Source organism: Lissotriton helveticus, chromosome 6 (assembly GCF_964261635.1).
Source record: "Lissotriton helveticus chromosome 6, aLisHel1.1, whole genome shotgun sequence".
In the NCBI taxonomy this organism is placed as follows: Eukaryota; Metazoa; Chordata; class Amphibia; order Caudata; family Salamandridae; genus Lissotriton; species Lissotriton helveticus.
This window is the reverse complement of record NC_136067.1, coordinates 1,189,816,802-1,189,833,295: the sequence shown is the minus strand read 5'-3', so window position 1 is coordinate 1,189,833,295 and position 16,494 is coordinate 1,189,816,802. Positions and strand designations below refer to the sequence as shown.

The 16,494-nt window shown below is 44.2% G+C and overlaps 1 protein-coding gene across 14 annotated transcripts in view; it reads left to right on the top strand.

The window, feature by feature from the left end:
• Positions 1-16,494, top strand: part of PTPRK (protein tyrosine phosphatase receptor type K) — a 1,613,435-nt gene that overhangs the window by 1,485,367 nt on the left and 111,574 nt on the right. For all 14 annotated transcript variants that reach the window (XM_078648913.1, XM_078648910.1, XM_078648911.1 and 11 more), the window contains 2 exons: positions 321-357; positions 2,654-2,751. In XM_078648913.1, coding sequence (XP_078505039.1) covers positions 321-357; positions 2,654-2,751 — 135 coding nt within the window. The remainder of the gene's footprint in view (positions 1-320; positions 358-2,653; positions 2,752-16,494) is intronic.

Below are 16,494 nucleotides of genomic sequence, written 5' to 3'. Positions count from 1 at the left end.
GAGCTTCACGTCCACACTCAAATACAGCTTGCCTCGCTGACAGCACATGCAGTGCCCAGGCTCGACATAAAAACACTTCTATGCCAAGTATTGACTTTTTGGGGACCTAATTTTTGATTGGAGAGTCATAGCTTGTTTGCAGTGCTGCTTAGCAGATGCTAAACAGTAAATTAACAGTGGTTCTTTCTTCGTTATTGGCATGTTTTGGAATAGCTGTGTTTTGAAAGTCCATGCATGAATGAGACCAGGATGGCTGTACACTGTCTCCATAACCATAATCTGATAGCTCTTCAAATTAATGATTCCTTTCCCTTCTGCAGGGGTATCAGAGACCCAGCCACTACATCGCAACGCAAGGTAAGAACTCATCCAATCACTTCATTTCAATCAAGCATCCCTCTGCATGCATTCATTTCAAGGAAGCACACACATATAGCAGAGCGCCATTGATGTTAGTCACGTGACATGAATAGCTGCTGTTTCTCCAACCCTACAGTAGAACATTTTTTTTTTTTGCCCAAGTTTATCATGTCAAATTAAAACACGTTTGCCCTTTTATATTACAGCTAGTCGAGACTGGATTACTCAAGGTAATCCTACAAATATTTTTACTTGGGTAAAACTTAGTCCAGAGAGCAAGCATAACCTGCATGACTTGGTGGTGTTAGCAAAGCAGAGAGTCCAGCCAAGGTTATGTTAGTCACAATCTGTAGTACGATTTGTCAACAGCATGTTCAGGGCAGCCACCAGGATGGAATTTGGAAATCATTCCTTCGCTCTGTAAAACCATTACCCCCCTACACGCAGACTGTCTGCACAAGGTTGGTTTTTATATGGATCGACCCCTTGTGAGTCCTGGCTAAAGTCTCCATTCGTAATGTTTTGCCAGAATGCTCATTATTTTGGTGTTACATCATTCCTCAATGTGTATATATATGTGTGTGTGTGTGTGTATATATATATATATATATATACACACTTTTCTAAATCAATTTTGATTCAAATTTTCAACTGCGTAATATTTGCCTCCACTCTCGGGATGCATTGGTGTCTGAATTATTGTTGATTAATTCAAGTTTCTCAAGTTCAAATTCCATCAAGGTTGACACTGCTTTTCATCCTTATGATTATGTGTACATTTTGGGACCGTTTTTGGAAAAACTGCATTTGCGTTCATTTGTGATGTCAGAGTAGGCTTTCACTGCCTGTCGCCCTAGACCCTAAAATGCAAGCAGCCAAGTTCTGGATGACTGAAGGCATCTTGAATTTTAAATTGTGTTCACATATCAACTCCCATGCAAACTGATTTTGCCTAATTAGCTAATCACTAGAAATGGTTAATCTGTTTCTGATAATTGAATCCAGGTTCTGTACATTTGCCATGGTTTTTGAAAAGATTGACGTAAAAGTAATGTTATATATAGAATTATATCATATAAAAAAAGAATGTTGTGGAAATGTTGGGAATTTGGAGCACTTGTTAATGTTTAAGGAAAGGTTACCATTTTTGAGGAAAGTTGTATTTAAAGACTTTCTTTGACTGCAGAAAGATTGAACTGTGGGATTCATGCTTGCTGTATCCGAATGTAACACTGCTTTTCTCCCCTCTAGGAAATTGCCAAAACATTAATTTAACCTAACTTTTCATGCATCATAGCTTAATTTCTCTGTTTCGTCAGTTAGACAATTCCATATTGTATTCGTACTGTATTCTTTTGCCAGTTCTTTTTATTTTTCTTGGTTTATATTTCGGTTATATTTTTATTCTTTATTTTCCGTGATAGATTTGTATTTCGTTTTATGGTTTCGCAATTATTGTTGCGATATACACTGATCTGCTACTCTTGGGGCTGGGGGTGTGATGTCTAAAATGTACATATAAAATGGCTGCTGTTTTTTTTCCATTATTAGTATTGGTTGGTAGACAGTGGAAGCAAAACACAAACTCTTATCGGGCTACAGGGCCACCATGAGGTGGCGTGTACATCCAGCTGCTGCATTAGTAAAAGCAGCCAGATGTATGTCATCCCTGTACACTGAAGCATCTGGGTTAAAAAATTATATATATATATGTAGATATATATATATATATAATATATATATATATATATATATATATATATATATATATATATATATATATATATATGTAGATATATATATGTAGATATATATATATATATATATATATATATATATGCGCAATGCTTTAAGCAATTCAAGAACTGCCTACAAAATGTGTCATGCATAGGGGCCAGCTTTGGATATAAGCGTGGCATAAGACTTTGCTACCAATCTAGGGTTGAAGGTGTCTCTGCTGCAGATTTGTAAGTGCCGCAGTATCTTACGGCACCTAGGCTGTGAGGAGACAGATCCTAGGCGGTATTATAGGAACATCTTGTAGTCAGTGGTCGAAATGTCGAAAATAATACGGTGCAGTGAGATCTGTTTATTCTCAAAAATTAAATTCCTCTGACTTTTGGGAGGAGACTTAAAGGAACTGATATTTAACAACAATACTCCTTTAAGACTTTAGTGTTTGTCCTGGTTTCCTTATAATGTAGTTGACGTTCTACCGCTATAACGTTTAAAACCTGTCATTCCTGTTTGATTATGAGTACCAATTTGTTCTAATAATATGCTTTATTTGCAGGCCCAGTTCACGAAACGGTTTATGATTTCTGGAGGATGATTTGGCAGGAGCAGTCTGCCTGCATTGTGATGGTGACAAACTTGGTTGAAGTTGGGCGAGTAAGTAAGATTGGCTTCTCTTTTGCAATTTCCTTTATAGATGTACACCATTTTTGTGCATGAGCAGTAGTTGTTGAGTTTATCCCTTATATAGTGATCTGAATTTGTTAAATCTTAAATTCCAGTAAAATTGTGTTTTGGGGTTCACACCACAAACATCAGAAGACATGTTAGAATTCATCATAAACGAAACATGAAATATATGCAATTGGTTCTCCCCTTTGTTGGTCAATATGTCCCCCATACCCACTAATCAGGAAAATTGCTATTTTCTAATAAATTAGATGGTCTGGTTACTACTTGCACTCAGTAATAAATATAATTCTAAAATAAATACGAATCAAAAATAGCAAAATATAAATATGGACTAAACAAAGCATTTAAATTATGTTGGAAATGGTGGGATCTAGGCCTATTTTTGGTTACATCTGAGTACTCACACTATTGTTTATCATTTCTTGCCATGTTACTAAAAACAAGGCATAACGAAAAAAATCCTAGCTTTCGTAACAGAAAATTTCAATTCTATTAAAGACTCAGAGGAGAGAGAGGGTTATGCTATTTTATTTTGGTTTTATTTCACAGCAGCCTTGTTCAGCATTTAACAATCGGCCATCTTTCCCATCAGCCATAAGGAAAAAGAAAACCGATTAGCCAGTAGGAACACAAATAGTCCAATAATTTTCCTTCCTTCCTTATCGAGCCCCCCTCTTTCTTCAGGCGTAAAAGATCACACCTGTCCTGCATGTTATTACTATTTGAGCACTTCTTTCCTCATAAAGATACGGAACAACATAGGTGAGAACTGCAACCTCTTAAGGTTAAATAACCATTATACACCTCTTATACAACGTTTACATTTGCAACAATTCTTATATAATCACCAGAATACCATATAACATTTGCATTATAATAATTGATCTAAATATCTAAAATATTGTTCACTTACTACCAATAGTCCTCAATAGAACTGAAACTACCTGTTATGAAAGCTAGGACATTTTTAATTATATGTCCCTACCGGAAGCGAGGATTATGGTAGTTCAAAGCTGATTTACCACTAGAGTTTCCATGTCTACCACCCGTTTGAGGTAGAATTGTTTGAAGGTTGAATCTGCAGCATTTAGGATGTCCTCCAACCGGGCCCGAAGGGCAAAAGCTTTCAAAGCAGTAGCACCCCTAGTGGAATGCGCTCCAAACATAGAAGTGTCAATGCCTGCCTTCTACATGACCCGTCTGACCCATCTCACTAGCAGGGGATGAGACCTCATGAAATTGGTTTTGAATTGAAATGAGGAATTGCCCTTCACTGGGGGAAAGTGCCTTTCTGGAAAGTGTCCTTGGAGTGTTGTTCTCTGGGGACATAGCTACTACCTTGCCCTCCAGTAAGGAGGAGGACATTCTGCCAAAATATTCTCTTTTATCCTGCAGGCATTAGTCTGCTGATAAGGTAGTAAAAATGGGGGTGGGAGGGTGCTCCTCGTTTGCAGTGCTGTACCCATGTTGCCAAAAATTAAGCCAATGTACAGTGGTGGTGTGATTCCGGTTTCAACGCTTCACAGTATAAACAGATCTTGACAGACAATTTCTCTGTGTGAAAAGTACTGTTCAAGGTTAGCAGTGCCCCAAAATTGGAGGAAAGTATTATACTTCTTCAACATTTGATCTTTTATATCACCTACTTGAATCATTCCCCATTGTCAGGTTGGGAATCCACAGCAACTTTAAACAGCTCTAAACAATGTTTGGCTCAATAAGTGTTTTAGTAGCACAACCATTTAATTTGATACAATCTCTGCTTCAGTCAGTGAGGTGAAAGTGCTGAGCTCCTGCTCTCAACTCACTTGGAAGCCACCATAGATCAGATTTCTACCATAATGTTTGATGAAGTCACCAACAGACCTCTGCTATCTGAAAACTTACTACAATTGGACTTTCCTTCTACTTCATCTTCCTGAGTCTTCAGCCAACCTTCGCTTCAGCTGCCACTGGGTGTTATTTCTAGGGTTTTTAATAATAATAATAAATAATAAAGGGGTTTATAAAGCGCCTGGTGACGCCTCCCGGCGTATCCCCGCGCTAAAGGAAAGTGTCAGAGAACAGTGGAGGTGGGGAGCCTAAAGGGCAAATAGGTACGTTTTTAGTAGTTTTCTGAAGGTGGCTTCATTATTTGCTAGCCTAATATTGGTGGGAAGGGAGTTCCATTTGATTGCTGCCAGGGAACGGAAAGACCGACCTCCCATTCTGGATTTTTTTATACGAGGGATCATGAGGAGGCCCTTTCCCATCGAGCGAAGTGCTCTGTTTGGCTCGTACGGAACAGCTAGGTCAGACAAGTAGGATGGTGCTTTATGAGAGATAATTCTATAGCACAAGAGGAGTGCTTTAAACAGAATTCTCTTCCTAATAGGCAGCCAATGAAGGGTTGCCAGAGTGGGTTTAGAAGCAGCTCTTCTAGGAAGTCTCAATACTAACCGTGCTGCTGAATTTTGTAGTACCTGCAGTCTCCTAACGTTCTTTTCCGAAGTACCAAGAAGAAGCACGTTGCCATAATCCATACGAGAAGTTACTAGGGCCTGAGTCATGGTACGCCTGGCCTCCAAAGGAAGGAGGTCCAGGGTACGGTTGAGAGTTTTCATGACCCCAAAGCACTTCCCTACAATTTTGTTTACATGGCTGTCGAAGGAGAGTTTGGTATCCACCCATACACCTAGATTTTTAGCTTCTCTGCTAGGAGTGGGTAAAGACCCCAGACAGTATGGCCACCACTCTTTGGTCCAGCTTGTATCCTTACCTCCAATTATTAACACCTCAGTTTTAGAGCCGTTAAGTTTGAGGCAGTGTTGGGTCATCCAATCTGCAAGATCGCTCATACAGGTTTTAAAGTTTTCGGCAGCCAAGAAGGGGGCTTGGGACAGGGAGATCAGCAGTTGGGTATCGTCGGCGTAAGAGACTAGCTCTACGCCGTACGATTGGACCACCCCTGCCAGCGGGGCCATGTAGATGTTGAACATGGTGGGACTCAGGGCCGAGCCCTGAGGTACCCCCTGGTCTAAAGCTATGCTGTCCGAGAGAAAGTTGCCTCTCTGAACCTGAAAGCTCCGGTTGGTTAAGAAAGCTTTCAGCCAACCCAATGCCTTTCCGGTGACCCCAGCTTTGTTTAGACGCTGTAGCAAGATGGAGTGTGCTACAGTGTCAAACGCGGCACTGAGGTCCAACATAATGAGTGCCATGGTCTTACCCTCATCTGCTCCCTCCCGTAAAGTTTCAGTCGCTCTCAGGAGCGCTGTCTCTGTTGAGTAGCCCGATCTAAAACCAGACTGAGAGCTATGTAAAGCATTTTGAGATTCAAGGTGAGCCATAAGTTGAGTATTGGCTATTTTCTCTGCGACTTTTGCTAGGTAAGGTAGCAGAGATATAGGTCTTAAATTCTCTAGGGTTTCCTGACTCACATTGGGCTTTTTTTTTATAGGAAGTACAATTGCTTTTTTCCAGTCTTCAGGCAGACAGGCTGTAGAGAAGGAGATTTGTAACACATATCTAAGGTGCAGCTCCAGGACAGCTAGACTAGCAGCTACTATTTTGGGAGGAGCAGGGTCCTGAGGGGAGCCAGATTTAATGCTTTGGCATGTTTTTATAAAGGTTTCCGGGGGAGGGACCGTGAAATTACACAGGCATAAGTCTGTGGAAGCGGCATCTTCCCTCTCAACAAAGTCATGTCCTGGTTTTATATTACCCGAGAAGTTGGCATAAATGTCAGTGATCTTACCAGCAAAATACTTGGCGATCTTGTTGCAAGTATCCACCGAATCATTATGGAAAGTATTGTTAGAAGTAATTATAGAGATTTCTTTAAAGATCATAAAAAGCTCTTTCGAGGAACTCTCTGCTTCCGTGATACGAGTGTTATAGTGGGATGCTTTGGAGGCTCGAATCATTTTGTTATAATCTTTTTGAGCTTTTTTATACAAGGTTTTAATTTTTGGGCAGAAATTAATACGCCATGTCCGCTCGTTTTTTACATGCGGATTTGGCTAAACGTAGTTCCTGGGTGAACCACGGATTAGCTTTACTGGCCCTCTTGGTGTTGGTCAGCGTGCGAGTAGGGGCAGTGCTATCTAAAGCTGTTAAGATGCGTTTTTGTAGCTGATTATAGGCTGTCTCACAGTCAAACCCTCCAGTAGGACCAGCATTATCAAGTAGCTTAATGAAGGTGTCAAGGGAGAAATTTTTCCATTTCCTACATTGATAGCGTTGAGCAGTATCAGGGCTGAGTTCGGTAGCAGCAATCTGTATTTGCATCGGAATCACAATGGTCAGACCAGGGTATCGGTAGTGGGGGCAGAGGGAGTACTCCGTTCCAGTTCCCAAAAATGGGATCCAACAAATGTCCTAGTTGGTGAGTTGGGTCCTGGTTTTTGAGCTCTAACTGTAAGGAGAGCAAATCATCCTTTAGGTCCGAGGCCTCACTATCAAGGGGATTGTCAAAGTGGACATTCAAGTCTCCCAGCACTAGTAATCTGGTTTTTCTCAGTGCTAGGTGAGTTGTAGCTTCAATAAGGCTAGATGTAAAGTCGTGAAGCCTTCCTGGGGGTCGATATACAAGGATACCTGAAAGGGAGTGTTTCGGCCCTATTAAGATAGTGAAGGAACCTGCTTCACTATGATCTATTGAGAGGGGAGATAGGGAGCATTCTAAGGGTGCCTTAGTTGCTATAGCAATACCCCCACCTCTGCCAACCTTCATATCGAGTCTGGAGAGGGAATATCCAGGTGGCATGGCCTCTATTATATCAGGGTCAGAATGCTCATCTAACCAGGTCTCGGTGAGAAACAAGATGTTGAGTTCCTCATCCTCAAGGAGATGATAAATTTGAGTACGATGTTTCTTAAGGGATCTGCAATTCAGCAACGCCGCTTTTAGCAGCCCTTTCGTGTTAAATGTGGTGAGGCATTTATCAGGAGTGAAAGGGCATATAGTGCAGCTATGTATCGATGTAGCCTCCATAGAGTGTTTACAGCGAAGGGCTATGGTAGGGCATAGATCTTAGATGCCTAGGGCATAGACTTTAGATGCCCTGGCTGAGGGGGATGCCTCATTCACTTACGCAGTGAAGAGGAACTATCTCTCCAAGTGCTGCTCAGACTGTGGACAAAATGAGATTTATATTGATGCCCTGCACAATCTGTGCATTTTTGTTATCTTCCATCTCACAAGACCTCACAGTGGGGCAGCTACAAGTGTTTTCCCTCAAACGCTTAACGAGAGAGAAAATAGGCTGCCATTGTTTCTTAGCAAAACCATAATCCCACCTAGAGGGAATGAATAGTCACACTGGATGATTCTGTGAAAAGTGCTCCCCCCAAACACCTCGACGAAGGCAGCCCAAAAGCAGAAGAACGTAAAGCTCCTTCAGCTGAAGTTAACCACTGAAGTGGCTGCATCTGCCTTTACAAAAGGCAAGACAAAGCTTACCTCCGAAAATGCCTACCCAGAAATTTCGGGTAGCGGTGAAACTGGGATTTGTGTAATTGAAAGTCCGTCTGTAACTGCAGAAAAGATTTAAATGTGGTGCCCCGCATGATGTCCCCTAGTGTGGTTATTCCGATGAGATCCCACCTGCGGAAGCCCACCAGAGCTGAAGTGGGGCACAAATATGTGCCTTGCCAGAGGGGGGGTAGTTTGTGTCAATTTCTCCCACCAGCCCATAGATTTCACTGTGCGTCTCCATAATTGCATGACCGTTATGCAAGCCGGGGAAAGGGTTGCAAGACTGGTTCGGCTGTAGAGTAGGTTCTATAGAGAAGTGTCTGACATAGTTACCGGCTCCACTGCGTATGCTGGATCTGCCTGAGAACTATACCACCACTCGTTGATGACCAGAAGATGGGAGGCGGCATAGTATGCAAACAGGTCTGCTGCTTCAATGCCACCGCAGTAGGTAGTACATGTGTGAAGTGCAACCCGAATCGCCCCTTGTTGCCATAAAAAACGATTCAGAATCGCATTTAATTGTGTAAACCCCATAAGGAGGGATAGCATATGGAAAGTTTTGTAGTCGATAAATCAGCCGTGGTAGGGATACCATTTTAAAAATGGCTGAGCGCCCATACAGCAAAAGGGGCAAGTGGGACCACACAGCGGTCTCGTTGCGAACTGCGGGGAACAGTGGGGCTATGATATGTGACCACGAAATTGAGGGACACAACAATATAAACACTCACAGATATTTAAAATCATCAGTGGCGTGGGATAATTGTGATGCCCCGGCCTGGCGCCTCTGATCACCGCACACAGGAATTAAAATAGAATTAGAGGGGTAAATTCCGAGCCCGAAGGTTTCCCCGAAAATCAGGAGTATCTGGAGGACACGGGGTCCCGATGACACTGGTCTGTCAGGAAAAATAAGGCATCGTCTAGAGTGCGAATCAGTCAGAACACTCCTGTGTTCATTCAAACCCACAGATCCAAACTGCCAAGGCCTCGATGGCAGAGCAAAGAGCAATGGGGATAGGGGGCAACCCTGCCGCTTGCTGCGACAGATTGGGAAGGGATCAACCGGTGTCCTGCAACGTGCACAGATGTTGAGAGATCAGTATATAACAGCTTGGGTACGCTAGATTGCGGGGGCATAGGTTTAGGGCACGGAGGAGTTTGAAGAGATAAGTCCAACTTAGAGAGTCGAACGCCTTATCGATGTCGGCTAGCAGAAGCGCCGCCAAACTGGGGCTCTGGCAATAGCGTTGTGGACTCGTCTAATATTATGTCTAGTGGAACATTGTGGCATGAAACCGGACTGATCTTGAATGCATGTACGTAAGCGATCAGCTAACACTTTGCCTAGAAGCTTGGGCTCAAAGTTAAGCAATGAAATAGGGCGATGTGAAGCCGGATTTTCAGGAGGGCGGCCCGGCTGAGAAAAACTGCAATTCCTGCATGGCGCCAGTCAGGGGGTAGGATGTGTTGCTCAAGGGCTTACTGTATGACCACTAATAAGTGTGGGCCCAGTGTCGTCATGTGCGGCGGCAGGAAGTCACTAGGGAATCCATTCAGCCCCGCGCTTTATCAGGGTGAATGTTAGTCAGTGCAGCACCCAGCTCCTCTACAGTTATAGGGGCATCTAGGGCATCACTCACTTGGTCTGAAAATTTACGGGGGGAATATCGGACAGAAACTCATCAATAAGATTTTCAGATATAAGCTCCCGCTGCTGGTATAGCGTGGCATAAAAAGTCACAAAGGCCTGGACCACCGGCTCCAGAGATGTTCATTGTGCACCGTCGGCGTCCCGTAATATCAGTCATGGGATAGGGACTGTCTTGCCTGACAGTGCTGGTGTAGCATTTTGCTGGACTTGTCGCCCCACTGATGTATCCTATGTTGTGTCGTTAGCCAGGTGTCTTTAGCCTCATTACTAAGAAGTTGGTGGATTTTCTGCTGGATATAACTGATCTTTCTTACCTTCACGCACATAATAGGGTACATCTTGAGTTTCTCACATGGAAAACGTTATTTTTTAGCTCTCAGCAAGCAGAATTGAAGAGCATCATGCTTTCACTCTAAGGAACGATGCCTTTAGTTTAGAAAACTTAGACACCCTGCACACCAACTCGATGTTCATGGCCAAGGTCCCTTCAGACTTTCACCTAAATAAACCTGTCACTCTCTGCTCTTTTTTCAAATCAATCCCCATCAGTGGAAAGATCCTTGCATTCATTTAATATGCATAGATGTATCAGGATCTAGATGGAAAAGTCTAAAGACATTCATACTAATGACAAGATATTTCTCATTTAGCCCCCCATGCAGTGGTTTGCCCACTATCCAGCAAGTAAATGCCAGTTGGCTGGCAGCCTTCATCACATTTTGCCACAGTAAGGCAAAGGATCCTCTTTAAGGCAGTGTTAGGTTGCATTCCATGAGAAGCATAACAACAACGATGCTCTATGCAGGAGTACCTCTTGTGATATGCAGCACAGCTACATGAAAAGTTGGCACTCTCTAACCACCCACTGTTGCCTAGAAGGGAATCTGGCAGCTGACACTTAGGTGGGTCAAGTAGTCCTATACTATTGCTATAAAGATGAGCCTTTATTAGTATTTGAGGTACTGCTTGGTATTCTGATTCGAGCATGTCAATGTATGAAAGATCCAGTACTGCTGAAGAACTCTGTTGCTTACTGTACCTTCATTTCTCCAGCCTTTGTATATTGCATAGACTCACTTGTGACGCTCCTGGTCCTACAGTTTATAAGAAATTGACTCTTTTTGTACTGGCACCCACATTTTTTCCAGACTGATGCTGCTGCATTTTTGACTGTGTGCTGGGAGACCTCTATCAAGCCCTAGTGCACGTGTTCTTACCCCTAAAACATGTCAAAGTTGACTGCACTGCTCATTGGCATTTTTAACATACCTATAAGTCCCTAGTTTGTAAGTAAAAGTGTACAAGGGACCTGTTAAGTGTCACTAGTGGACTGAAGCACGTATTTTGCCACCACTAAAGTGACAGAGCAATGCTTCTGAAGGCCTGCCACTGCAGCCTGGATACACAGTTGTAAAACTGCTAATTCATACTGGCAAAGTAAATCCTTTGACAGGTCTTAACCTTCCATTTTGATACCTATGAGTCACTGCTAAGGCATGCCGTTAATCAAGAGAGCGAGAGAGGACTAGGTAGCTAGTCCGTATCCCCAGGGATTCTATGTATTATCAAAAAGGACTAGCTACTTAGTGAAGAGACTCGGAGATTGTATGTTTAGGGGGTGTAAACCATTAGGTTTAATCATGAAGCCCTCACCCACCAACCTAGTTAGTGGCATGCTTCATCATCGGGCCCACCCAGTGACACCGAGTGTGTCCCGGGTGTGCTTCGACGCCTGATTACAGCGGAGCAGGTATATTTCTGAGTGTGCAGTGTGGTGACGTGAAGGTGAAGTTTAAAAGCTATACAGTGGTCCCATTTTTACATAGTGCAGTCTTATTTTAAGTGAAAGTGTTCTATCACCTATTTATTGAACCTGAGGAAAGCCAGTTTTAACAGAAAAAACCTGGCTGAAACATGTAGAACACACCTGGATGCAGGAGGCCCTAATCTACACTCCTATACATCCACTAGCCTTTTGTAATGCTAACTGAGGCCCAGTCATTAAAGTACTTATTAACCTCGGGTTCTGGGACCACTGTATAGCTTTTAAACTTCACCTTCACGTCACCACACTGCACACTCAGAAATATACCTGCTCCGCTGTAATCAGGCGTCGAAGCACACCCGGGACACACTCTGTGTCACTGGGTGGGCCCGATGATGATGAAGCATGCCACCAACTTGGTTGGTGGGTGAGGGCACATACAAACTCTGAGTCTCTTCACTAATTAGCTAGTCCTTTTAGATAATACATATAATCCCTGGGGATACGGACTAGCTACCTAGTCCTCTCTCTCTCTCTTGATTAACGGCATATATTGGCAGTGCGCAGCTGTGAGAGACACCTGATAACCACCATGGCAGAAAACCATGGCCTAACATTCCGTGAGGATGACATCAGCGAGATCCTCGCTGACCCCTCATTCCTCGCAGACGTTAACATCTCAAATACCATAGCACAAACTACAGATTGGGACACCCTTACGGAGAAGAAACGGAACCGGATAAGAACTATCCTACATGGCGTCATACTTACACAATACCTACGCACGAGCACAGCACCAAGGGGACTCTTAGTCACCAACGCCCCCAGGATATTCCTGGATGACGCAACATTTAGAAAAGACTGGGCCCAGATTGCATGGCACTGCACCAGGGACTGGTTAGTACTCATCATTAAAACAGCTGAACGCCTCTCCGAAGCCATAGTGATCGACATCCAAACCACAGAAAGCCACTTCAAGACCAGAACCGGGAGCCGGCCGAATACAAGGATTACCTGACTCAATCCAAAATCAACAAATTCCAAAAAGACCTCAAAAAATTCAGTTACTTCAAGGTATATCCGTATGACAACTACGTGGCACCCACCAGAACAGAAGGAACCACTGACAGCTCAGGTGACAACACCTCTGTATCAAGTGACTCAAGCTCTGGCTCCAACAGACAACGCGGCAGGGTACGCCGAGGCCAACGCTGGCCACATACCTGGCAAGGGCCACCACAAACACACAACTATGGCCCCCAACCATTTGGACAAATGCAACACGCTTTCTATGGGTACCCACCAGTTTACCAACCCAGCCCCATGCCATTCTACCAAGGGAACCAAAGGTATACTTTTTTAGGACAAGGCCGAAGATCACGCGGCAGGAAAAGAAACCCCCAACAAGTACATTGGGTGGAAGAAGAGGACCCAGTGAATGTCAACACACGCAACAAATCCCGGGAACAACCAGGGACGAGCAGACAGTAACCACTGAAACTCCCACACCTGACGGAATGCAAACTCTCAGTCCTCAATAGAGACCTCTCCTTCGTTCCTACCACCAGACTAGACACATTCAAACTCCATGTCAAACTGGCCGAGTTTTTCAGGAAACTTAATCTTAAGGCTTTCTTTGAAAAAATTCCCACAAATGAAGGAATCACTGACAACAACCCCAACGAAACTGGACTAAGACCCAAATCTACCTATGTGCCACCACCAACCAGTGTACCCGCAGAGATTTCCACATTTGAACAAGCGGCCTATACAGATATAGAAAAACTTAACCCTAGGAACACCTTTAACAACCTGTCCAAAAAGGACAGAGAAATAATCAAACGCCTTCAGAATGACCCTACCCTCAACATAAAACCGGCAGACAAGGGAGGCGGCATCGTGGTAATGAATAAAACCGACTACGACACAGAATGCCTCAGACTCCTCAGCTACAGCCGCAACTACAAACGCCTGAACGGAGACCCCGCATTGGAACTACAGCATACCATACATACTCTAGTCAAGGGAGCTAGTGATGCAGACCACATCCCCACTCAGGAAGCAGAATATCTCTGCCCCAAAAATGCGAAAGTCCCATATTTTTGCGCCGTACCGAAAGTACACAAAGGCACGATACTGCCCCCAGGAAGACCCATAGTTTCAGGGATAAACTCCCTACTAGAACCCTTGTTGCGGTACTGTGACTATTTCCTCAACCCATTGGTCCAACCGACCCCCACCTACATTAGGGACACCAAGCATCTCCTTAACATTATCAAGGAAGAGAGCTTTAACCAGACCACCCAACTACTGGTGGGTCTTGACATAGAAAGTCTTTACACCAGTCTCCCCCAAGATGCCACACTCAGTCCTACATGATGTGCTCATGCAAACACCTTGGACCTACCACACCTCAAGACACTTAATTCTGAATTGTGCAGCACTAGCACTTAAAGAAAATTACTTTGAGTATGAGGGAGTGTACTACCTCCAAACCAATGGAACATCCATGGGCAGCGTCTTTGCCCCTAGTGTGGCCGGATTGTATGTCCACCACTTCGAGCAGAAACACATTATGTCCCCCACTAACCCCCACTCAACCAATATAAAAACTTGGCGCAGATACATAGACGACATCTTTGTAATCTGGGAGGGCACACAGGACATGTTGACCACCTTCATGACATGGCTCAATGGCCGCGACCCCTACCCCAGGTTCACAAGCACCTCCAGCGCAACCTACCTGACATTCTTGGAACTTAACATCACAGCTGAAAATGGCACCTTACACCCTACTACCTACTACAAACCGACAGCTAGGAACTCGCTTCTATGGTTTGACAGCTTCCACCCCAGACCACTCAGAGAGAACTTACCATTCGGCCAGTTCCTGCGTATAGGCAGGAACTGCAGCAACATATCGGACTACAAACAACAATCACAAGCCCTATCGAACAAACTGGAAGAGTGGGGCTACCCCAGAGGCATCATTGCAAAAACGTGCAAGAGAGCCTGCAACCAAAATAGGGACTCACTACTAGAAACAGTGACAAAGGAGCCCGAAACACCACCCATGACATGTGTGACCACATACAACACTGCCTCAAACCAGGTCTCTAGCATCATCCGCAAACACTGAAAAATAATCAACTCTGGTAGCAGAGGCTGGGAGACCCCACGCTTCGCCTTCAAAAGAGCTAACAACCTTTAAGACCAACTGGTATCCACACGACCCAGAACAAGTCCTAAACCTACTGACAACACCATCCTCAACACCTGGGACTACCCAGAGTAACCGGTCATTACTCGTGCAACAATTGCAGTGTTTGCCACCTTACGAAACCATCCAAGACCCTCACTCTTGAAGAAGGCAAAACATGGACCCAACGCCAGTTCACGAATTGCAATTCCAGTAATCTGGTATATCTCATCACCTGCCCGTGTGGGCTCCGATATGTAGGCATGACAACGCGTAAAGTGAGAACAAGAGTGGTTGAGCATAGAAGTACAATCAGGTGTGGAAAAACCATCAGTAAATTAACAGAGCACTTCCTATCCAACCACCACACCCCCAATGATTTATCCTGGACTGTAATAGAGCAATTCGCAACTGCCCACCAGGACAATGAGAAGATACTACTAACGAAGGAGCAAAGGTGGATTTATCGACTTTCCACACAACTCCATGGCCTGAACGACTCCATACCCTGGGGCTCCCTTAAACCCTGAATTCCCGAATCCTGCACGTGTCGCACATCCGACACATGTCCGACCTGCTGTCACTCCCTTAGGGCCCAATCATGTGTCCACCCGTGTGCTACTTAAACTACTGGCTTCAGTCAACACACACTGTTACTCCACGTGTCCTAACTACAATACACCCTGGCCATATTAGGCTGCATTGGCTTTACTTATCCGCATATGTGTGTTCCCATATGCATTTGTGTACATTGGCACCCTATCGGCTGGAACCGCAGCCAAGACGCAGGCGCAAGGCAATTCCTAACGTGCTTTCACTGACCCTACGAATACGCGCATGCACGCACGCCAGACACTAGCTCCCCACACACGCACCGCTGGGCGGTGACTCAGCGAGGGGGGGTCTGTTGTCTAGGTCTACGTCTCCAACCCTCACAGATGTAACTAATGGAGACGGACTACTTAAGACAAACCTCTGCCACGAGACAGTCTTACGGAATACCTCGGCAGGACAACAGGTTGATGGAAGGTCCTGAATGATAATCTCGTGAGTACCAAGTTCTTCTGCAACAACCCGGGTAAGCCACCACTGCTTTTCTCCACAGGTTGCCCCTTACTTTTGGACCCTTCTTATCCCTCCAGGGTTATACCTATGCCAGGTGATTCTATGAAACATTAACTGCAAAAAAGCCAGTGTGAGGATTCATATTATTTACGTTTTATGTGCCCACAAACTTCACCTGTGAGTGTCGCTGACGCTGTTTAGCCCACCACAAGAACCCACGCATATCAAGTTAGTCCTCACTATAACCATAACACCAGTATGGTTAAACAATTTGCCGCATTTTTAGAGTCAACACAGCACTTTAGATACCGGCATTTATACTGTCTTGTGACCTCAGCTATCATGCTAAGACTCTCCCTTGTATGTTTTTCATGTCATCTATGTTGTATGTCCAGTAATGTGCATAGAGGGAATCCCCTTCATACATATATAGCACCTTAGCGAGTGCTTCACATTTTTACATAGTGCAGTCTTATTTTAAGTGAAAGTGTGCTATCACCTATTTATTGGTCCTGAGGAAAGCCAGTTTTAACAGAAAAGGCCAGGCTGAAACATGTAGACCACAC